Source organism: Caenorhabditis briggsae, assembly GCF_000004555.2.
Source record: "Caenorhabditis briggsae complete genome, chrI, whole genome shotgun sequence".
Taxonomy (NCBI): domain Eukaryota; kingdom Metazoa; phylum Nematoda; class Chromadorea; order Rhabditida; family Rhabditidae; genus Caenorhabditis; species Caenorhabditis briggsae.
This window is the reverse complement of record NC_013489.2, coordinates 4,261,471-4,284,230: the sequence shown is the minus strand read 5'-3', so window position 1 is coordinate 4,284,230 and position 22,760 is coordinate 4,261,471. Positions and strand designations below refer to the sequence as shown.

General features: G+C 39.6%; 6 protein-coding genes across 6 annotated transcripts; 4 read left to right on the top strand and 2 right to left on the bottom strand.

Moving 5' to 3' along the window:
• Positions 1-995: 995 nt before the first annotated feature.
• Cbr-npp-2 lies at positions 996-3,019 on the top strand (the record flags this gene model as incomplete). Its single annotated transcript, XM_045243839.1, has 5 exons — positions 996-1,676; positions 1,721-2,047; positions 2,089-2,222; positions 2,268-2,898; positions 2,948-3,019. 5 exons carry the CDS (start codon positions 996-998, stop codon positions 3,017-3,019), a joined length of 1,845 nt encoding a protein of 614 aa, XP_045092581.1.
• A 259-nt stretch (positions 3,020-3,278) lies between these two features.
• On the top strand, positions 3,279-4,895 carry Cbr-kin-10 (the record flags this gene model as incomplete). Its single annotated transcript, XM_002639443.2, has 7 exons — positions 3,279-3,364; positions 3,495-3,582; positions 3,637-3,708; positions 3,770-3,926; positions 3,972-4,163; positions 4,521-4,710; positions 4,754-4,895. The coding sequence occupies 7 exons, from the start codon at positions 3,279-3,281 to the stop codon at positions 4,893-4,895; spliced, it is 927 nt and encodes a 308-aa protein (XP_002639489.2).
• Positions 4,896-7,469: 2,574 nt separating this feature from the next.
• On the top strand, positions 7,470-9,697 carry CBG04089 (the record flags this gene model as incomplete). The annotated part of the gene is made up of 9 exons (XM_045243827.1): positions 7,470-7,529; positions 7,581-7,712; positions 7,761-7,888; positions 7,935-8,112; positions 8,163-8,266; positions 8,312-8,424; positions 8,710-8,845; positions 8,890-8,965; positions 9,584-9,697. The coding sequence occupies 9 exons, from the start codon at positions 7,470-7,472 to the stop codon at positions 9,695-9,697; spliced, it is 1,041 nt and encodes a 346-aa protein (XP_045092582.1).
• Positions 9,698-10,410: 713 nt separating this feature from the next.
• Cbr-dma-1 lies at positions 10,411-12,764 on the bottom strand (the record flags this gene model as incomplete). Its single annotated transcript, XM_045243819.1, has 6 exons — positions 10,411-10,707; positions 10,964-11,071; positions 11,121-11,249; positions 11,392-11,576; positions 11,621-12,452; positions 12,567-12,764. The coding sequence occupies 6 exons, from the start codon at positions 12,762-12,764 to the stop codon at positions 10,411-10,413; spliced, it is 1,749 nt and encodes a 582-aa protein (XP_045092583.1).
• A 657-nt stretch (positions 12,765-13,421) lies between these two features.
• Positions 13,422-17,160, top strand: CBG04092 (the record flags this gene model as incomplete). Its single annotated transcript, XM_045243812.1, has 5 exons — positions 13,422-13,459; positions 15,515-15,527; positions 16,454-16,536; positions 16,757-16,823; positions 16,975-17,160. The coding sequence occupies 5 exons, from the start codon at positions 13,422-13,424 to the stop codon at positions 17,158-17,160; spliced, it is 387 nt and encodes a 128-aa protein (XP_045092584.1).
• A 360-nt stretch (positions 17,161-17,520) lies between these two features.
• On the bottom strand, positions 17,521-22,227 carry CBG04095 (the record flags this gene model as incomplete). Its single annotated transcript, XM_002639448.2, has 10 exons — positions 17,521-17,597; positions 18,084-18,215; positions 18,260-18,564; positions 20,654-20,759; positions 20,965-21,049; positions 21,102-21,204; positions 21,279-21,496; positions 21,556-21,800; positions 21,850-22,159; positions 22,210-22,227. The coding sequence occupies 10 exons, from the start codon at positions 22,225-22,227 to the stop codon at positions 17,521-17,523; spliced, it is 1,599 nt and encodes a 532-aa protein (XP_002639494.2).
• Positions 22,228-22,760: the final 533 nt, after the last annotated feature.

Here is a 22,760-nt window from a genome sequence, read left to right as displayed (position 1 = left end):
TCAAGTAGGGCGCATTGGGTCGCAATCGCGCGATTTTTCGTCAGAATACATGATCTCGCCCCGAGAAAACCCCGTAGACTTTCGTGTCTGGCCTCCTTTAACGGAGAATTTCCGCCAGCCGCATGAATTTGAATAAATATCTTGATCGCCAAAAAGGGTTATTCATGAAGAAAAATGCGTGATTCGAAGCATGTTGATAAATAATACAAGAATGGTACTTAATAATGCCGAAAATGATGGTGTATGCTGATTTGACATCATCGGACGATTGCTGAACAAAAATAAGAGACGTGCGCCTATTAAGGACAAGCTGGGATAAATCCGCGTGCTATAAGATATCTTATAAGATTACGCGCTCTTGCTATACGGCGAACGGTGAAGACTGCACTGGAAACGAGAATGATTAGTAATGGCGATAGACAAAGCGTTAGAGAAAAAGATCATACTTGCAACGGGCCGGGATGGGCCAAAGCGGCAATTTTCCCGGCCCGGCCCGCCCTTTCTCAGTGAAAAAATTTTTTTAAAAATCAGTTTCTGTACAAACAGCAGGCCGGCCCGAAAATTTGCAAGTAGGAAAAAGATATATCTAATCATTCGCGGTAAGCGAGGTAGGTCAAAATCAAGAATCTTTGATCTATAAACAGTCAAACAGCTTACTGTTAGAAATAGTTTTACAAAACTTTGACATTAAAAAGGAGATGCATTCTTTTTGGGTGAGTAGCCAAAAAATTGAAAAAGGACAAAAAACTATAGTCCGTGATGGGAAAAGTACCGGAAGTTGCAAAAGTAAAGCCATGGCTGCAGAAGCGGTTATTGTCGTTAGTTAAAATGCCCCGTACGCAATGCACATCAGACACACTTACGCCAACTTGCACAGTTAAATTTGAATTGAAAAGTTTCGAAGATGATATTTAGGAATTCTTATTTTCTCTTATCGTCTTCTATTTTGCAGACAATTCTGCACTTTTTCTATGTTCAATGTGAGTATCTTACAGATGACCGATGTTGGTCGCAGATACGGTGTGGCTATCAGCGACTCTTCAACAGTTTTTGCTTATTTAACCGATAAAAAAGATGCCAAGAAAAAAGGTTTGTCCATTTTCATAATTCTGTTTCAATGTATAAATTTAGGTGATATGAATATCGTCCTGGTAGAGAATGTATCACAGAAAAGACAAATTTTGGCCACACCGAACATCAGAAGGCTGGTCATCGAGATGTATTCCGTTTTCGACAAATGCCAGAAAGGTTCATCACCCGACAGATGTCTTGATACGGCGACTTCTTGTACATTTTCTCGAGCATATAGATCTGTTCTCTACAATGCAGCGATTGCACATTCCGGTACAGATTTCATGACAGATTTCGCACTCTGGTCACTGTATGAAAAACTTTGGTTTGGAAGAGGTGACAGTTCAATATGTGCTGATATGGTTTCTTGGGCCAACGAAACTTTCACGTTCTCTAAAGAAGCTATGGATACAGCTGCTGATGATCTAACACCAGGAAAAGCTCCTTCAGAAGAATTCTGGAGAGGTGTCGCTATCACACTTCTAAGCAGCAATTTCAATGACTGCATAGAGCTTTTAGTTCTTCTTGGAAAAAATCCAGAGTTGGAGGCTTTTATTGATGTACTCTCTTTTTTCAATCCGGAAAATTTATCAGACGAGGCTCTAGTAAGTTAGAGCTCATTTGAATCTTGTTCATTTTAAATTTTCAGTCAGATACCGTAAACGAGTGGAAAGATCTAATGAGGGAAAACTTAGCCAGCGGAAAATACGGAAACAACGAGAATCTCAAATATCTCACAAAACTGCTTCTCGGGGATGATCGTTATTTGCAATCGGTAGCGCCTCGAGTTCTTCAACACTGGTGGCATTTTCTACCGTTCTTTGTACTCGTAAAGAATCCGTTTGCTGGACATGCCGAGCTCATGGATTTGGCTATTGAGTGTCGGTCGTGGTTCGTTGGAGAAGAGGAGGAAAATGCTAGAGAAAAGGATGTTTTCTGGTGTCTTATAGCTAAAGACGACAACAATTTCCTACAGGTTCGTTTGTAGAAATTTCAGAAATATATTCGAATTTGCAGCTAATCTCTTCGAATCCATGGTTGGCAGTCCATCTCGTGGATCTTATTCAAAAGTCAACTCTTGATCCTGAGTTTGAGGTTATGAGAAGAATGCAAATGCTCGACTACGCAAGTGTGTTGATTTCACATTCACCGTAAGTTTTTATTGTATGACACATTTTGCAATTCTTGATTTTGAGACTATGGGAAATCGGATTCGGATATCTTATCGCCTGTGGGACAGAGGGACTTCTTCGTTTGGAGTCTCATATCGAAGGGATGCATATTGAAGACGACGAAATGGCTGAACAACTTCTTGAAATTTGCGAATCGAATCGTTTAGAAGATTCAAAAAGCTGCGTAACCAATACGATGACGATTCGTTATTTGAAGCAGAATGAATGGAGTGCTGCACTTTCATGGGCTCTCAAAACCGGTTCCAAAAAAACAATCGACTGGACTGTATCACGTATAGTCAGTTCAAGTTCGAAAGACGAATTGGCCGCTCTTCGAGTGTTGTCATCAATAACCAATAACTCGGTTCTGTCTCTCCCATCATTGACCTTCCTCTATTCGTACCAAAGATTTGTCAAAATGATGCATAGTGGAGATGTTCTGGATTGTGTTCAAAATCTAATTCCACTTATTATGATGCCTGATGTGCCAACTCAGTACTACTACGATCTTTTCGGCTATTTGATCACCATTATCAAAGAAGACGGACGGACTGGGATCCCATTCTCTAAAGAAATCCTCTATGAACTTTCGACATTTCTCTCCACATTCACACTCGATAAGAGCAGAACATTGAACGATAGCTACATGAGAAAGGTATGATAACGTTCAGTATTCAATGTAAACAAAATTATATGTGTTCCAGGTGAAAACTCTCAAGAAAATGGTCCTTCTGAAGCTTGCGGATTCGGTGGCAAAAGGAATTGGTTGTACTTGAAAATCTATTTCAATCAGTTTTTCTTATCGTAATCTAATTTTCCGATTTTGATCTCCTATATTTTTTTTACAATTTGTTTCTCACGTATTCTGTTTCTTCTAGCGAGTGTGTAAAAAATATAGGATAAATTTCTTTCATATTTTTGTTTCCAACTCGTAAAATCGAGTCTACCTACTTTTTGCGCTATTACTTTCACTTTGCACTCTAGTCAAATCGATTGTTGGCCGGTGTGACCTGTGTGCAATGCAATCGCGCCCCTATGCATTCAAAAATCTTGGGCCCGGTTCTCTTTCGTCAACTCTCGCAGCAACTCGCTTTTTCAGCTGTGAGACTCACATTTACAAGGTTGAGTTGCATGCGCAAATTTTAATCACCGACCACAATCGATTTTTCACTTTTTCCCTATGTCTCTCTTCTCGTCATGTAATCTTTGCTTTCTGTTTCCTTCAACTAACACTCAATTTTCCTAATTCAGGCAGTTGTGTGCTTTGCGCGCAACTCAGCCAGTCATCGAAGTGAACGCCACGGCTTCTGCTCGCTGGCGCCAACTTGATTCCACTTCGGTATGTTTATCGGTTTAAGTTTTCAGAAAAATGTCCAACGAATAGAGTTTTCAGGAAGAGTCTGGTTCGCAGTCAGGTCAAAGCGCAAGCTTGTCGGGATCAAACGTCATGAGTAGCTCAGAAGAAGTGAGTTTAGTTTCACCTAACAAATGTCTTATAGAATTTAGGAAAAATTACTGTAATTTAGGTTTCATGGATCACTTGGTTCTGCGGGCTTCGGGGGAATGAATTCTTTTGTGAGGTCGACGAGGAGTATATTCAGGATCGGTTCAATTTGACCGGGCTCAATGAGCAAGTCCCAAAGTATCGTCAAGCTCTCGACATGATTCTAGATCTTGAACCAGGTGATAACGTAAGAATGCTCCTATCTGCAATGTAACCTTTTCTAGAAGATGACATAGAGGATAACGCCACAAACACTGATCTAGTTGAGCAAGCTGCTGAAATGTTATATGGATTGATTCATGCGAGATACATCCTCACGAATCGCGGAATTTCACAGATGGTCGAAAAGTGGCGTGATAATGATTTCGGAGTGTGCCCCCGAGTCTACTGTGAGAACCAGCCAATGCTTCCAATCGGTAAGATTTCCAACGAATTCTAGTCAGCAAACTTCTAGGAAGAAATACCGTAAATGCTCCAATAGAACGCCACACTGCTTTTTCACTTTGGGCAGAGCTATCTCGGTTACTGTAATAGATATCAAAAATCTGTCAACTGATAAAAGTTGTATCATAGTATCATCAACACTTTCCTAGTTCGCACTTTTGGATGTAGATTACAGAAATTGATATTATCGAACTCGAAGTGCCAGTATATAATCTATTAGAGCATTTATAGGTTATTCTGTGATAAAAAAAAATCAACGGTGAAATTTTTTGAACATCCCTTGTATAATTTTAGCGTTTTCTTCATTATATGTATACATTCGATTTTAGGATTATCTGATGTTCCTGGGGAGGCCATGGTGAAGTTGTATTGCCCTCGCTGCAACGACGTCTTCGTTCCACGTTCTTCGCGTCATCAGCACACAGATGGAAGCTATTTCGGCACCGGCTTTCCACATATGTTGTTCTTCGTGCACCCAGATCTTCGTCCTCGCCGACCAGTAACTCAATTCGTTCCAAAGTGGGTTTGCATACGATTACATCTGTTAAAACCATTTTTCCAGACTCTACGGTTTCAAAATTCACCCAGTTGCTTACGGTGGGCAAGATGGAAACAGTTCAACGGTAAATGCATCCAGTAATGCTCAGAGTAATGCTGCTCCTACTGGCCAACCAGCGGGACAATTCAACAATTATGGCCTTTAAGCACTTTTCCTTTTTAGCACCATCATGCCCAATTTCTTTGTTTTGATTTCCCTTTTATTGTCAGACGATTTGGATCGTCACCCATTTTTCTCATCCCTTCTTTAAAATCCCTTGTTTCTCTTTTTCCGAAAATTCCGACACTATTGGTTTGCTATATTTCTCCTTCTGGTTCTCCATTATTGTCCAAAACTTTTCTCACTGTTTAACCTATACTCTGAAAGGAGAACATTATACCAGGACAAAGCCAAGAATGAAGTCTGTCGCTTCAGTGTAAAGGTTATTGAGTTTCCATTCTCGTCACGCGGGCAGACAGGGGCAGGCAGCGAGAAGCGCGCTCTATCGCACTTTCTGCCGATGTCGATTTTGTATCATGCACGATCATGTGTTATTTTTTGCCATCGAAAAATGTCGTATCAGACATCAGTCCTTTCATTAAACTTATCATTTTAAGTAAGAATCTTATTGTTAATAATTACTGTTGCGAATAACACTTAAATGAGAAGTTTAGAACCTAGTATTGATTTATTTGAACCATAAATTTCATTTTGTTTCTTTCAATTCAAAACTTGGGACTGAACCGTCAAGCGTTGTAGTCGACAGAGTCCAACGAGTTCAGTTTTATGTTTAGAATTTCGACGTTCCGTTCCGAATAGAATTTTTAAAGAGCAAAAAATCTCTAAAGTGTTTCGAGAGTTCATGAATAACCCAATAAGCCTTTGTCATCATTAAAATTGTTCCATAATGGCGCGTTCAAAGTTGATTTCCAGGAGTAATTTCCTGGAAAAACGCTGTCCAAAGCTGCCATTGTTTTCCAGAGGCCTCCGCTTCGAGACCCGCCGTAAATCGACATGAATCAACAAGAAGAACACAGTCAAAACGAGTGATACAGTAGTTTACTGTTGCTGTAAATCTGGAAAACAATCGCAGCTTTGGACAGCGTTTTTCCAGGAAATTACTCTTGGAAATCAACTTTGAACGCGGCACGCTCTCCCACAGAACAATTCCGAACTGCAAATTAATTTTTGATCTACAGAAAAAAGTTTGGCGCGATCACAATTGCAGGTCTAAAACCATAATTTCAGAATTTTTTATCTGATTTTGTGGAGTTCCAAGATGATTCAAATGATTTTTAAAGGGGGACTCCGACCAAAAATTTTTATTGCATTAAAACGTGTTAAAATTTATCTATTTTCCTAATATTATTGCGAAAAAATTCAAAAGAAATCCGAAATCCCCGAAAAACGCCGTTGAAAATGAAAAAAATTCAAAAAAGGTGCCGCCGGGGGACGAGGATTTGAATTCCCGCGCAGTGAGAAACCTAGGCCACGGCGCCTGACAGCATTATTTTCAAGTGGCCGACAGTGTTTTTTAATGTTTTTTACCTGTCGGAGATAAAAGCAAGAAAAATCCGGAAAATTTGTACGGTAAGAAAGTCGCGCCGCTCGCGTGGCCTAGGGGTCTCACTGAAAATCCTCGTCCCTCGGCGGCACCTTTTTTTGAATTTTTTTCCTTTTCAACGGCGTTTTTTGGGGATTTCGGATTTTTTTCGAATTTTTTCGCAATAATATTCTGAAAATAGATAAATTTTAACACATTTTAATGCAATAAAAAAATTGACCGGAGTCCCCCTTTAAAAAAATTAATTAGTGGTTATATTAATTAGTGGTGATTAATTAGTGGTTAAATGATATTTTGTGCAATTTCATGAGGTTTTTGAATTATAAAAAAAGTTTTATCAGACAAATTAAAAATTCATCCATAGAAAATGTAGAGAAAATAATTGCGGTTTTTTTGAGCTAAAGAACTCCTAGAAATGTCAAAAACTGAAAGAGGAGATAGATTTTTTCTGTAAAAAACTTTCAAAACGACCATTTTTGACATTTTTTTCTTCCGGAAAACGACCATACATCAATCTATAACCACTAATTAATTTTTTAAGAATCATTTGAATCATCTTGGAACTCCACAAAATCAGATAAAAAATTCTGAAATTATGGGTTTAGACCTGCAATTGTGATCGCGCCAAACTTTTTTTCTGTAGATCAAAAATTAATTTGCAGTTCGGAATTGTTCTGTGGGAGAGCGTGCGCAGCATAAGACGGTGAATACAACTCTTCGGAACACGGTGGCTCGCACTGAGTCCGCAAACACGCAGGTGACAGTTAACAGTACTGCTACGCAAAATTGCAGAATAAGTTTTTTTGTCTATTTTTTAGAGGATTGTTCGGGACCGTTTCCGAAAAAGGAAGAACGGTGGTTTAGATTTATCAAGCCGATGCATGTTTTTTTCCAAAATGACAAGCTCTGCCTTTTTCTTTTCCGAGACCAATCATTCCTAGGAATCGGAAAAGTGTCTCAATTGTTATTGTAAACTGTATAAAAAATTTAGTCATATTTAAATTGATAATTAGAATCGCACTCTCGATATTTAGATTGTATGTTTGATGTATTTCGACATACAATAATTTTCACTTCAATTTTCTTCCTCTTTTCTTTTTTTTTCCTGTCATTTTTTTTCTTCCTGTCATCGTCGTTCAAAAATATGTTTTTAGAACAACAACCAGAAATTTGAATATGAATGGGAAACAGCAAGTCACTAAGAATCCGTCAACAGAAAACGATCTCAGCTTCACGGTGCGTTTTTCATCGTACAACCGTATCTAATATCTTTTGAAGAGGTTTAAGGTGGTTCCTGATGTTGGTCTCAAAAACTCCCAATTAGAGTTTGTCCTCGGGATGCCAATCAATCAATGCATTTCGATGATGCAGCAACATCCTAGAACCTTGACTCATGTCGAATTGAAATACAGTAAAAAGGTAATTTTATATCAAGCTCCGAGTTTTTTTCAACGATACATATTTTAGGATCCATGCTATCGTGATATCATTATCTATATTGGATCCACTGGCATCAAACTGTACTTCGATGGACACTCGCAACTTATCAAGTTGATCGAAGTTGATAATCTGTCGAACATCAGTCTCACCTACAAGTGAGAATAAATTCTCACGATTACGAATGATTCTTTTCCTTTTCAGTGACACAATTTTCTCGGATCCGACAAACATGGCTACGTTGGACAGAGTCAATGAATTCTTCGGATCCACGCATCCAGGATCATACGACGACAAACACAACATCTATGTACAGAGTTGGCCAGGACTATCCTTCTGTTTCCCAACAGCAGCTGGAGATAACTCCAATTTGGAAGTCAGAGTAAGAGCCAAAATATATATCTTTTTCAAAATTCTGATTCTTAATTTCAGCCCGGATTCGGTGGAAACCTTCGCTCGCTGAAATATGATGCGAATGCTCAACCAAAACTGACAAAAATGTCGATTTACCGAGGACAGAATCCTTCTGAGCCAGAGTTTGTGGTACTATATGCTATTTGATACAATTCCTAATTTTTCAGACAAGTCGATACTCCATTCTCCTGCTATTGTGGTCAGAATAGAACACGCAAGATCGAAGCAATCTGGGAAAACGGAAGCATTGTAGGAATTGATATCGAATTCGATACTCAAAGTAAGTGAAGATGAAATGGAAGAAAGGCATAATTGCTAGGATTTATTCCCATCCAAGTACTTGAAAAGCAATATTCGATTATGTTCTCACTGATTCACAACCTTGATCGTATTGCATGAGAACTATCAAATCGGGTTGGGTGTTTAGGAAATTCCCTAATAGGAATATTTAATTTTTATTTCAACGAAACTTTGTTCAAAGAAAGAAAAGATCACTTCATTTGATTACATTGCTCATCTAATTTCTTAATCATCTAATTTCTTTTTAAAAAACGCTTTACTTCAGATGGAAGAATCGTGGACGGCGAGTATGATGTATCCACTTACAAGAGGCACATCTACTTCGGAGATTCGGTAGCTGACGTTCAATCTGTTCTTGGAGCTCCTACTAAAGTTTTTTACAAGTCGGATGATAAGATGAAGTAAGAATTCAATATATAGAACCCCTATAATTTAAGCTCTCCAGAATTCATCGCGGTCTTCACAAGGAAACTCTTTACGGCCCACCAAACTTCTTCTTCAACTACTTCGTGATGGGACTGGTAAGTTCGTAGCATGATCTCTTTCTCTCGTCCCAAATATCGGAGAATTCGAGGATTCTTAGTGGATAGAGCTATTTGTGTGCTGGTGTGACAGATAGATAATGGACACGCAATTCTTTGTGTCTCCGCATATGATAATAATCTGGGTAATGGTTGTGGTTCCCCTTCTTCCTCCTCGCCCATGGTGTCCGGAAAGATTTACGACTTCAGAGGAAGGATGAGCCGTGTTTTGTATTCTTGTGACACTTGTACGAATTTTCGACATCTTTCTTCTTTTCTGCTACATTAAACAAGACGACTGAATCAGAATCCAACGACCTCAGTTCACCTCATCACGCCATGCGGGAATAAAAGAAAACGACGACGATACTTTTGAAAAAAGAGACGATCTAGCTTATTTGCAGTGGAAGGCCTTGTGTTTTTGTATTCAATTCTTCAATGTTTTTGTGGTATCCATCTGAAAATTGGAGCGCTGTTTTGTAGACATGATCTGATTCTGAAAGATGGATTACTTTGTTGAAGGTTTTCGAGCAAAAATCTGTCATCAATCGTGTACGTCTGTGTCTGAGTTTCATCGAATCAGTCGTTCATTGAATTGAAGTAATTATACATATGTAGTCGTTGCGGTCGGATATTCATGTTTACACCTATTCCCGATCTTGCACCGATCCGTCATCCTGCTTTCCAACGAAAAATCCAGTCAATGTAGAAAATTGCTCGTCATTTTCATAGTTTTGCAGTTGTCTTTGTGCTCTTTCCCCCCAATGACTTAATTGATGTTGGTAGATGGCTCATTTCCTCAATTGTTTTGGATGTCACTGGGGAATTTGACGAATGGGACGACGTGTCATAACAGATTGTGCAATATACATCCCCGAATTCGCGCACTCGCACATCAATTTATTATTCGAACGGCTTCGAAACTCATAAATTAATGAATCCTGTCAGCTCTGTGATTCGCCAAATCTTTTAAGAAATTCATAACCCTCAAATCATGTTTTGGAGTTTTTTCTTGACGTCTCAGGTTTCATAGACCCGTCCCCACTCTCGCTTGCTCAATTATGCATTTGTTTTGTGTGCCATTTGACAAATGAGTTGACCCCAACGAAGAAGAGATTCAATGGACACTTTTTCTCGGCGCAAAGACAGCCAAACACCGATTTATTACTTTTACTGAAAGGTTTACAACGGAAAGAGTGATTTCCCTTTTTTCGAGGAGTCGGATGTTCGATTCACTTCAATGAAAAAAGTAGATTCATTTACAGAAACTAATTAGTAATGCAACAGGAACAGGGGAAAAGAAAATGGTACAATAAACACCGTATTATAAAAGGGGCAATAGTACATGGGAAATGGTTGAAGAGATCAAACGACTAGATGTTCTGAAAAATCACACGGATCAAGGAGAGTAATTTTGGGAAAAAAAACAGTTGAAAATATTGAAATCAAATACCAAAATAAGATGATCCAGGCTTAGGAGAAATCGGTGGGATAAGTGGTGGAGTGGCTTTAAAAGTTTCAGTACTAACTAGAAATGGGTCAAATGGAGGGGACAACGGACCATGCGTATCATTTGTGCTGGAAGAGCAACTGTGGGTGTTCGCCATGGTCAACGGAGTTCGGGAGTGCTCCCGTGTGACGTAGGATCCTTTATATTGACGTTCCCGCAGCAAGTATATGCATCCAAGAATCATAAGAAGGAAGGCGGCGAATAGAAGAACACCTGCGAGAAGGATGAGCATCTCACTTGTTTGAGTTAGTCCATAACGGGCACCGAACAGAACAGCACAGTCGTTTACATGAACGGAAAAGATTTCAATATGCCATAAAACCTTTAATACAACAGCCCCTAACCCCAACTTTGACAACATTCGGTACTTGTAAGAGGTATCAAAAATGTGTAAGGCTGGTGCTCAATAACTAAATTTTCTCGCATTGGAGCCTCACTGTCGCTTCTATGAATTCCAATTAGGTCTGGAGATTTAAAAAGAGTCTTACATCGGTAATAGCCAAAACTGAATGACCTTCCACGAGCGATGGTGTCGCGCATCGGACGTTTTCGTAGTTGAGGATGTGTCGCATCGCATAACGATCTCTCATATGTACCTGGAGAAAAGTCCGGATCATTAGCCCAACAACCTCAAAAAAAACTCACCTGTAGTCCCTGAATAGCACATGAACAATCCCATGGATTTCCGTCAACATAGACTTGATCCAAATTGTTGAGGAATGCCAAGTCAGTGTGAGAGAAGGTGTGGAAACGATTTGTAGAAATGTCGAGAGCCTAAAGAAATCCATGTGTTGTCTTCAGATGGTTCTCAAATGACATCGTGTGTGGTGCGCTCTTAGCAGTGACCGCACTATCTACGAGTCGAATTTCGTAAAGAAATGCGAAACATAGAAAATCAAGAAGAAGAAAAACTCACTTTCACATTTGGAAGCAAATTATTAATATTGTCCGGCAGATAGGAGAGTTCGTTACCAGATATGTTGAATGATGTCAAGTGGTAGTAACGAGTAGGGAGCTGGACAGGAATGTATTTTATATGATTGTATGCCATTTCAAGATGAACCAACGACTTCAAAGAATGTGTCCAGACTTCGTCGAAATCTGAAAATTTTGATGCACTTTCTGAATGTGTACTTTTTACTCACGTTTCATTAGATTCCCAGACAATGCAATGGAAGTAAGCTCTTCTTGAGCCCATCCGAGCCATTTGGAATCAAATTCGTCTAAATGATTAAACGAAAGATCTAAATGGCGCAGTGGAATGTTCCGAAAAGCGTCTTCGTTGAACTGGGAACCTTTTGCAATTCCAAGGAGATTGTTTGAAAGATCAAGTTTGGAAACGTTGGTGTTGCACAGAGCACAAGCAGGGATTTCTTGAATCGAGTTGTACGATAAGTCAAGAACAGAAAGCTGGGATAGAGATCTCATCTCTTTCGATGGAACATGTTTAAGATCATTTCCTCCTATTCCAAGCTGACGAAGTTGTGGGATACGGTCCAGTGCCAGAAGTGAAATTGAGGAGAGGTTGCAGTGGTTTAAGTATAGCTCGTCTAACTGAGAGATATCTGTAAACAAATCGTTGATTTGTTCAATTGGGATTGGATTCCGGTCGAGTCGCAATACTCGTAGCGAGTTCAGACCACGAAGTAAGTTGGTCGAAAGATCCGAAATCGTGTTGTTAGACAGAGATAAAGATCTCAATTGGCGAAGATAGGTGAAGACTCCAGTTGGAAGAATGTTCAAATGGTTAGAGGATAAATCCAGAACTCTTAGCTTTGGCATTCCCCCGAAGTTGCTCATTGTGGCATGCTCAATGTTGTTCGAACGAAGATCCAAAACTTCCAAAGATGGAAGTCGAATAGAACGAGACATTGCAGGAATTTGACAATTGATGAGACGAAGTACGCGTAGCTGAGCAAATCGGTTTATGTTGTCATTCCATCGAAGTTTGTTAGAGCCGCCACGGTTTGTTGGAGGCTAAAGAAATGAGTTTTATGCAAAATAGGGGATTAGTTTTTGATGCATTGACATTGTTTCACAATAGATTGCATCTCCGAATAGACTCGAAAAAATCGGGAATAAGTAACTAACCTGGATATGAAGAGAACGAAGAGTTAGTGGAAGTTGGTTTAGAACCTCTGCATAAACGGTGTCATTTATAACTGCCTTGCGACAGTAGACATTCCAAGATGAATCTTTTTTATCGCATTCACAAAGAGATGGACACGATGGTAGAGCAAACGATGAAGTCACAAAAAAGGACCACAGAAAAAACACGTAACAAAACATGTGGAACAAAGAAGATGATGATTGTCGACTTCTTCTTCTTCTTCAGACGGACAACAGCAAACGTGGCCAAAACACCATGAGAAGGCGAAGAAGGCTTGGCTTCGCAGGGCGGATAAGAGGGCGGAGCTTCCTTCCTAGAGCGGAGGAGGAGAAGAGGGTCAACACCACCCATGAAAAGAAGAAGGATGACCGGACAGAGTGTGTTGTGACAGCACCTAATGTTGTTTCATGTACCAGAGGGTGGCAACACCATGGTCTAAGCTTAGATCTAACATCCTCAAAATCAGCATGCCTCTTTTTTATGAGGGAAATGTGTCAGCCATTCAAAGTCAAAAATGGGGTTAAATGATTTGGAGACGATTGAAAAGACGATATTATATATTTATGAGGTTCTGTTGAATCGTCTCCCTGTTCTACGTATGCTCTCTTCTTCTCAATGGCTCTTTTCTGGATTTCTTCTATTCAACTCTCCAGTTCTCTTTTGATTGGAGACCTAATTATAGAGGTGTCATGAACTTAGAGATTCGAAAAAATGTCTTCCTGTAGTGGGTAAATCTGCCAAATGGGGAAGAATGGCCTTCCAAATGTCAGCAGCAGCTTTTCGTTTACGACCATTGTTTTATTGGTTGGTGTAGTAATAAAAGGTGGTGGCACTAGATGGTTGCTTTCTTCGAACGTGGTGCGAAGATAATTGAGCATGCAAGAAGACAACTGGTCATGAAGAACCATCGGAATTGTCGACGACATATGGTCCCACGTTGTGTGTTCGATGCTGCACGGTTCGGTAATTCATCCGTCATATCGAGTACACTTGAAAATGAAAGGATTGTGGACAAACAACTGGTCCCCGAGCTGTTTTTGAATCAGTCAACCGAAAGCAGCACATGGGTGATGAATAGCGTGTGAGCAACTACAGTAACCCTGTTGAACCTTATGTCTCATGCTAGGAAGATTTTAGCGCGTATTTTCATTTCCGGATAATTTGGGTTCGATATCTTGGTTCCGGAATCTTAAATTTCTTCTCTTCTCTTTCTGAATAAATGTGTCAAATTGTTTCTCCTCATTTCTCTTATAAACTCATTAATCAGGGTGTTCAATTTCCATTTGAGATTGAATCTGTCGACGACGTCGGCTAACTTTAACCCAATTCCACCACTGTTTGGACTCTTTTCTCACCCTATTGCCGACGAACGTATGGACTTTTGGGACCAATTAAGATTGTGTGAATCCCAACACGTTCGCGCCTATTGTTTCTCTTTCTTTTCTATGAGATGTGTTGTGATGAGTTTAGACGGACGGCTGTCAATATCGGAAGTGTGTTCGTTGGCGGGGGTAATTTATCCACACCGATTGACATGTCAAGCTGGCTCTCAACCGATCGACACATATTTCTCAATTTATCACACCTTTAGAATGTTTGTTCCTGCCCTCACCAAGAAATAAGATGCGCTTTGTATATTGATGCCCTCCGAATTTCGATGTATCATTTTGTATGCACGAACTCTCTGGAGGACGTTTAGAACTGGTGACGGCACACAAGCGTTTTCGACAAGTTCGACAAGTTCTCCAACTGAGAGTTTGATGGCCACCGACCGAAATATTTTACGAGCGTGTTGGGACTCCCGCGGGGAAAACACATATATATACGGTGTGGTATTATATAAAAGAAAGATAAATTGATCAATTAGAGGAGAGACAGGTGGGATGAGAGTAATCCCGTCTGGATCATCTTAACCCCATTTGACTTTGCTCCTCTATTAAAAGAATAGGGCGGTGAGTTGAAAGCGGGGAAATGTGTGAGATTATCGAATTGACATGATGAACAAACTGGGAGGAGGGCAACTTCTTCCGGAGGGACCTCGAGATGTGAAAAGCTTTAGGCAATTAATCATTCGTATCGGTGCCTTCTATGTTGATGACGATGATCAACACGATGAAGAGTCTTTATTGAAGACGAAGCCGCGCTTTCTCGTACTACAAGTCATCTGGCCATTTGTCGAAATAATGAGAGTGGACTGGTCAGGTCAATACCTATTATTAACCGTACATTTAGTCTGCTTGCGACATCCAGGTGAAGGAGAGCGACGAAATTAAATTGAACTGCATATCCCTCAACACAATGCTGAATTCGGACTATCTGTCTGGTTGGATGGGTTAGTAAGCAATTTGACAGGCGATTGGTGCTATTCAACTTGACACATTTCGTTTCAAAACCACCGCCACCCGAGAGATTATGAAATTGCGAATAGGGAAATGGTTGACAAAAAGGACTTGAATGGATTAGAGGGGTCAGTTTGCAGAAGTTGCTTTGTGCTTTGTTTAATATCTGAAAATAACACTTTCTTGAGAGAATATTAAGCCGCTCTAGAGAAATTCTGATACATCTGTAGTGTGTTCCCTTGAAACTGAATCTTCTCTGTATTTTCCCTGCGAGTTCAATTCCGAACTCTATTTACGAATTCAAACTTTAAATCCAAATTCCCCCATGATGACATTCGAACTTTGTTTGTGTAGCTGAGAATGTGATATGACTGCAAAGTAGCCATCGTCTTCGACTGACCTCGATTTGGTCAAATTTTGTTTGTATTCCACTTTGTCGTTTATCCTTAAGCGGCTAAATCTTGAAATAGGAAAAAAGGAGAAGAGATTGAGGAGCAGGACCCATCTGAAGTTTCACTTTGTATTTTATTCCTTTCCTGTGTGTATGTGTACTTTTCAATGAGTCCTTTATTACGGGAGGAGGAGAAGAGACAAGGACCCGTAGCAATGATTTTGTTGTAAAAGAAAGGGAAGACTCTCGGAATACATTTATTCAATTTCGGCCCAAAACATACTTGCTTCTTTCTCTTCTCATCCCAATCCGCTAGTTTTGAAGATGGGATACATGCCTCGTTTACCGCTTTCTTCTTCCTCTCCCGATTGTTTTGTGGTTGAGAACAAAGACCTCTGAAAAAGAAGTGACCAGAAGAAGAAGAACTGGAGAAAGAAGAAGAAGACTTGAAAATTTGATTGGCAGCACAGACATTCCTAAACGAAGTCTTCTTAGAATAATGAACGTTTGCTGAAAAGAGAGACACTTTTGGTGGCATCACCACTTCATCGTTAATCGGTCTACTATTTCAAGTATGAAATTGTTACATGTCAAACGGTTTCAATGTTGGGTGATATATGATATGGTCATCTGATGTGTTTGCTAAAAATGACATATGTCAACACGTACTTGACATTCAGTACGATTACCGTAAATGAGCCGAGAGAGCCTGCGGATCGAGGAGACGACATAGATACGATTGCACCTGTTCGTGTTGTTGAAGAGGCGCTTACAAGCCTATCATGGCATGGCTAATCTGGCGAAAGCCACCCATTCTGGTGCCTGAAAGGCCGATGTTTGCCTTGTCTCTCTTAATTAACATGGTCGGCGCTGCTTTTGAGTTTCGGACGATGCAGAGCTGTGTTGGAGGTATATGAATCAGTGAGATGAAAATAGAAGAAGAGGGGGGACCTCCCAGTGAGTCGGCTCGATGGCAGGAAATGACATCTTCAGTTTCAATTTCTTGAGCGTTTGAGTGCACAATGAATTGCGACGCATGCTTTGTGAACGGGGGAACGGAATTCAGAAATAGGATACCCATATAAGTCTAGTCGTCAGTTTTAAATCTGGGAACCTGACATTGAGTTTTGAATTTCAGGACGTCCTCTTCGACTTCGTTTCGAAACGTGTTATCAAATTTGTGCTTCACACCAATGCGCCTGGACATTGTGACTTCGGAATGTGAGTCTTTGGGTCGACATGTTTCGTTTACGCTTGTTTCTTTTTCTTTTCTTTCCTGATGCGATTTGCTTCTTTTTCTCAGAAATATTCAATCAAAAATCGCGTGAGAAATCAGTAGAACAATTGGATTATAGGGAAGAAGAAGGCATGCCGGAAGATTGTCGGAAAGCAAAGACAACTGATCGACATTACGATGATTAATGATAATTTTGATTTGCAGATACTCTCGATGCAACTTCTCAATCTTGTTGAAGGACAACCAATATGAGATTTGTACCGACTCCAAGGTGAGTATTCAATTCAGATTACTGTAGTTGTCTCGTGAAAAAAAAGTTTTTCTATAATAGTCTAACAAGAGATTTAAAAATCTCAAAACACTCTAAAAAAAATCATCAAACACAATACACTCGAGTGAATAAATCACGATACTTTTTTCAGTTTGACGAGTTCTCGCACGAATTCATGGGAGACTCGAGCTCTCCTCGTCCAGTCGTTCTCTCTCGTCACGAGCAACAACCTTTCGGCTCATCATTCTGCTATGGAACAAAGCAAATCATTGTCGAAGTCATGGAGAATGGATTCCTTTCCTCCCTTTCTATCTATGATGGTTCCAAGGATAAGTGAAAGGAGATGTAAATAATGTTTCTGCTCTGTATTATGATGTCTAAAGTTGATATGTCTAGCCCTCTCACTCCAATTGTAATTGCATTTTTCATCTTATTCTTTTTTTTCTAACGTGGCAACTGGATTGCGCCTTTCAGCCCTTTTTATGTACATTTTTTAAAACTCTTTCCTAAATTCGAAAACTTTATGCGTGAATAAAATAGTTTCGTCAGAAGAAATCACTACAATAATGTGTCAAAATAAGTTATAAATAGGCGGAACAACAGAAAATGAGATGTTATGGTACCCTGGAACAATAAAGTTAGCGATGGGGGATAGGAATTGCACAAGAATGTCGACGTATTTGGACGGGAAAACGGATTAGGAAGATTCAAAGAAACGTTTTTGAGCACACTGAAACTGCTTGAAGATTGGAGTCGTTTGACCGATTGGAGACACTGACAATCATGAATTAATGAAGTGTTAAGGGGAAAAAAATAGTTTCAAATTTAAGTAAATTAAAAAAAACCAGTTGTTTTATAGAAGATCAGCTAAACCGTCAACTTTGAGCTCTACTATCTCGGTTCTTGTGAAAGATATCAAAAAATTTTCAACTGATGAAATATTGATGATATCTTGATGAATGTTTTACCAGTTGACAGATTTTGTATATCTTCCACAGAAATCGAGATAATTGAGCTCAAGGTTGACGGTGCGGGTGGGCTTCCATTGATAGAAGGGCCCTTAACTATTAACTTTGAACCAATTCGGTTTCTGTCAAAGATACAAAAAGTTGTCAACTGATAGATTGTTTATCATAACTTCACAAATATTTTATCAGTTCAAACATTATGGATATCCTTGCATCGAAGTCAAGAAAAACTAGCTCAAATTTGACAGTGTGGGGGCTCTTCAATTACAGGTACTCTATAGAATTCACTCACATTGACTTCGGAGACGAAGCGATAGAAATGCGATAATTGCAATGAGAGCAGCCAAAAGAGCTCCGAACCCAGCGAACACTGCCAACAAACCATCCTTTGAAATTGAACATGCGGATGCAGCGCTCTTTGAAGCTGAAATTTATCATTTCACCCTCATACAAGACACCCTTTATCACCTTTTTGCATTCCAACATCGCTTGGTGGTTCTTCATCCAAATCAAATATCAGCAGCTGTCCAGCTAACATTGGTTTATCATATTTTGTGTTTCCATCGAATTCCGGAATCGATGGAACGTCACGACGACGAGTCGATGTCCAATCCACCTCGATTTGATCTATTTTCTCTCCAGATCTCAAGTCTCCAGGCTTCAGTTCTCGTAAATTTCGGGATCGATATTTCTTCGAATCTGATTTCATTTTCTTACTCTTCATCAGTTTACCGAATTCGGCGAGAAGAGCTTTCGGATTGTCCACAGAATCTCTGAAAAATAGTTTTTATTAGGTTGGCGGGAAAGTCTTTGTCACTCTGTTTGTTTAATCACTGTTCTCGTATATGGAGGCTGTGTATGATATCGACTCTAGTGAATAACAAGGTGATAAGAACCTTCCATATAAACAAGTCCCCATCTCCTTCCCTGCTCCTCATCTGTAATTGAAACGTTATGTTTGTTCCCACTGCTATTCACATCAGACATGTTTTGATTTACCTCTTCCTATCTCACACCACGATGAAGGATTCGGAAACTTTCTTGAAGAATGTGTACAACACACATGCCCCTCACTACAATACTATTCGCAATTGGTTCCATCGTTTCGAAAAAGATGACTTCTCGCTCGATGAAAAGGATCGCTCTCGGAGACCCCGTGAGTTGGATTTGGACAAGCTGAAGCACGCATTGCAATCGGATCCATTTCAATCTAGCCGTGAACTAGCTGTCACATTCGGAGTTCACCATAGCACAGTCCTTGAAGGTTTGAAGTCTCTTGGAATGAGAAAACTTTTTGGTCGATTCATACCTCATCACCTGACTCAAGCCAACCTTGACCGCCGAGTCGACGATTCGATTACTCTTCTCACTCTCCACGCGGGCGATCGATGGCTGGACCGGCTAATAACCGGAGATGAGAAGTGGGTCTTCTACGATAATCACCACAGGAAATCCCAGTGGGTTGGAGAAGGAGAGAGCCCACAGGATGTCCCCAAACCCGACCTTCATCCGAAAAAAGTTATGCTCTCTGTGTGGTGGGGAGTGGACGGCCCCATCTACTGGGAACTTCTGCCCGAGGGCAAAACAATAACTGGAGACCTCTACACTACTCAACTACGAAACCTCAAGAAAGCAGTCGACCGTTCGGCCCTGAAAGACAAGAAAGTGTACTATCAACATGATAACGCTCGCCCACATGTTTCGAAACAAGTGAAGCAGGAGCTGATGGGATATGGATGGAATGTTCTCCCTCACCCCCCGTATTCTCCTGATCTTGCTCCTTCCGACTATTGGTTATTTGGCGATATGACACGTGCCTTCGAAGGAAGAAGCTTCAATTCCCGTGGAGCGGTCGAAGCGGCACTCAAACAATACTTTGCCTCACGCCCGGCTGGATTCTACCGCAATGGAATCCATAAATTGAGGGAACGTTGGAGACATGTTGTTGATAATGATGGACAATATAATTAATTATTCGGTTATTTTTTCTTTGAGAAATAAACTATTGAAAAAGTGACAAAGACTTTCCCGCCAACCTAATATAAAGGGTTTTTCATTTTTGTAACCCTAAAAATTTCAATGTCTTCTATTCATCTCTATAAATCTTTTTCATAATTTCAATTTTCAGATGACTTTCTATAATTATAAATCCCATCATTTTCTCTCTTTCATACTAGCATTTTGTGAGTTTTTTGTTATACATTTGTTGTAGAACTTTGATGGTTTCAAGAAGTATTTCTCTTTTGGATGAATCTGTACAAAACAGTTTTCAACTACAAATTGGAGATCTATTTTTGTTTATTAATGCCTAATTAGGCCTAAAAATTTTTCAGACTTATTTGACAGAATCTGCTATATTTTCTAGACTTTCAAAGTTGGCTATTTTCAAAAAAAAAAGTTCTATGAGAAATTAGCGTAAAAACTATACTGGAGTGCAATCCAAACTTTTAGCTTTGAGCCCACATATCTAGTTTCTTATAAAAGATATCAAAAAGTGCTCAACTGACAAAATATGTTTGATATTATGATAAACACTTTGTCCGTTGACAACTTTCTGATATCTTTTACAGGGAATGAGACATATAGGTTAAAATTGATGGTTTGGGTAGCACTCTATTAGAGTATTTACGGTAATAAGCGTTACTGTAGGTTTTTAGTCGAAAAACGGGGTTTGAAGGGTACTTTTAGAAATGGTCGTGATTAATAAAGAACTGAAAAATCTCAAAATATGATCCTTTCAAAATCCTCTTCTGTTTTTGTACCAATTTTTTTTTCGATGAGAGTTAAATATAGTCTCCAATATTCCCGAACTAGTCTTCTCTATCCTTTTGAAGTCTTCCATCCCACTTTCTTTTTTGTTACCTCAACATCTTCTGAATACTGTCACTGCTAATGTCATCTGGAAGATTGGCGAGCAAATCCGTAAGATTCGGTGGAATTGTTACTTCATCATAATCATTATAATCGCCTGCAACAAAACAATGGTACTTGAATGTTTTTACAAGGCTTCTGGATTTATGTTTCTCAAGAAGTGTAAGCCAATTTGCTATGTTTGACCTACATAAAATAACCGAAGCAAGCGTCAATTTGTCTCGATGACTAGTTTTGGGGGATGGCCAATTAGCCGGTCGGCTTGATGTCCCTCACCCCCAGGTATCTCGCTTATGACTCACTTTTTCCAATTTTTTTGCTTTTCGGTTCTGACGTCACCGAAGATGCCAAGTCGTCTTCTGTTTCGAAGGTCTTCGAAACGCTCTCCTGTGTAGACTAAACATTAAAAATACGGCGAAAAAGAGGAAATCCAACATACAGTTCCTACGGTAGCCGGATTGATTGGTGGAGAAAATGCAGTCAAAGTTACGGTTTCATAGTCCAATGGAGGTGTCACACTGTTATACGAATGAGAATTTGGACTGGAAAAATGGAGCTTTTAAAGTTTCAGGAAGATTATATTTGGTTTGGAGAAAGCATTTCAAAGTCAATTAACCTGTGCAATTTCGGCGACTCATTGTCATAATCATAATCATTGGAAGGAGTTGTTTTTCTTGGAAGAGCTCTTGTTGTTTTTACTGGTTTCTCATTTTCATAATCATAATCTTGAACAGGTGGTTTCTTTGTCTGCCTCTGTGGTTTTTCTTCTTCAAATCCGTTATCATCTCCGCCAGGAGCTGATATCAGTCGCGACATTGAACCACATGATGGTGGCTGAATAGTTAAATTTTTATATTTTACTAATCTGTTAATCAATAAAAAACAATACCTACCGTAATCCCATCACACATTCCATGTTTTTTCATACACATTTGAACCTGGCAGAAGAACCAAACGCCTGGTTTGTCAGCAAATTTAAATACAGAAGACTCGGCATAGGCACGTTGTAAATCTGATGAATAACGAATTCCAGTAATGAGAATCGGATCAATCGGACATCCTTTGTCGTCGATTACATCTGATTTCTTCCCGAATCCGTCAGTCACATAGCAATTGTTTATCAGCACTCCGTACATTTCTAGAAATCTTTCTAACATTTTGAAATGATTAGAAAAGAAAACACAAACGATCATTGCAGTGCCATTGGTGAAGTACTCGATCTCCAACTCTCGCAAACTGAATTGGTTGTCCTGCTGGTCTTCCAGCATCTAATTCATCAATTGTGGATGAATGAATAGAATAAGAGCACCCAGGTATTCCATGTCTTGCTTCTAACTCTGTCGTCGGTATCATACTAACTCCCAATTCGGCTGTTAATCCTTTGTTTGCCTCTTCGAAGAAACATTTCACATGGTAGGCTTGATCTACTTTTGTAATAAACAATGGATGGAATGAGACGACGACAGTGATACCGTAGTACATACCCCGCGGATCAATCTGAGATAAGAAGTCTGTAGTTTCAAGATATTATGTTTTTGATAACTCACAGATCTCAAACTTTTCATACCACATGCTCCGAATTGCAGATCGAAATGAGGTTTCCTGGTTTTCTGATTCGCAAAATCATCTTTATAACAATCCTCCAATTCAGCTCTTCCTTTTGCATATATTCTTCCTGAACAGTTATTCATTCATTCACACATTTCAAGCTTTTGTCTCACCCGCAAAAATTTTTCTAGTTTTTACCCAAATCCGAATTTCGTCTTCGAGACATTCGATGTCCGGTTCGCCGATGATCTCATTGTCGATGCTGATCGCATTGGCAACACGCCAACCCTATTAATAACCGCAATGCAATTATATTCGTATTCGAAGATGGAGAATATGGGGGAAAACCGTCTGACGGGTGGGATGATGGATGAAAAACTAACTATTTCGATGGACGACAGTCACAAGAAATTGGCAGCTAACGAATAAACTAGACAAGTTCATTATGGCATATGACTTCAGGAAGTAAATGGGCCTATTTGGAACTATTGTGATACTTTTGAAACGGCAAAAGTACTTTTAAAATGAGGTATTGATAAACTACTGTAGT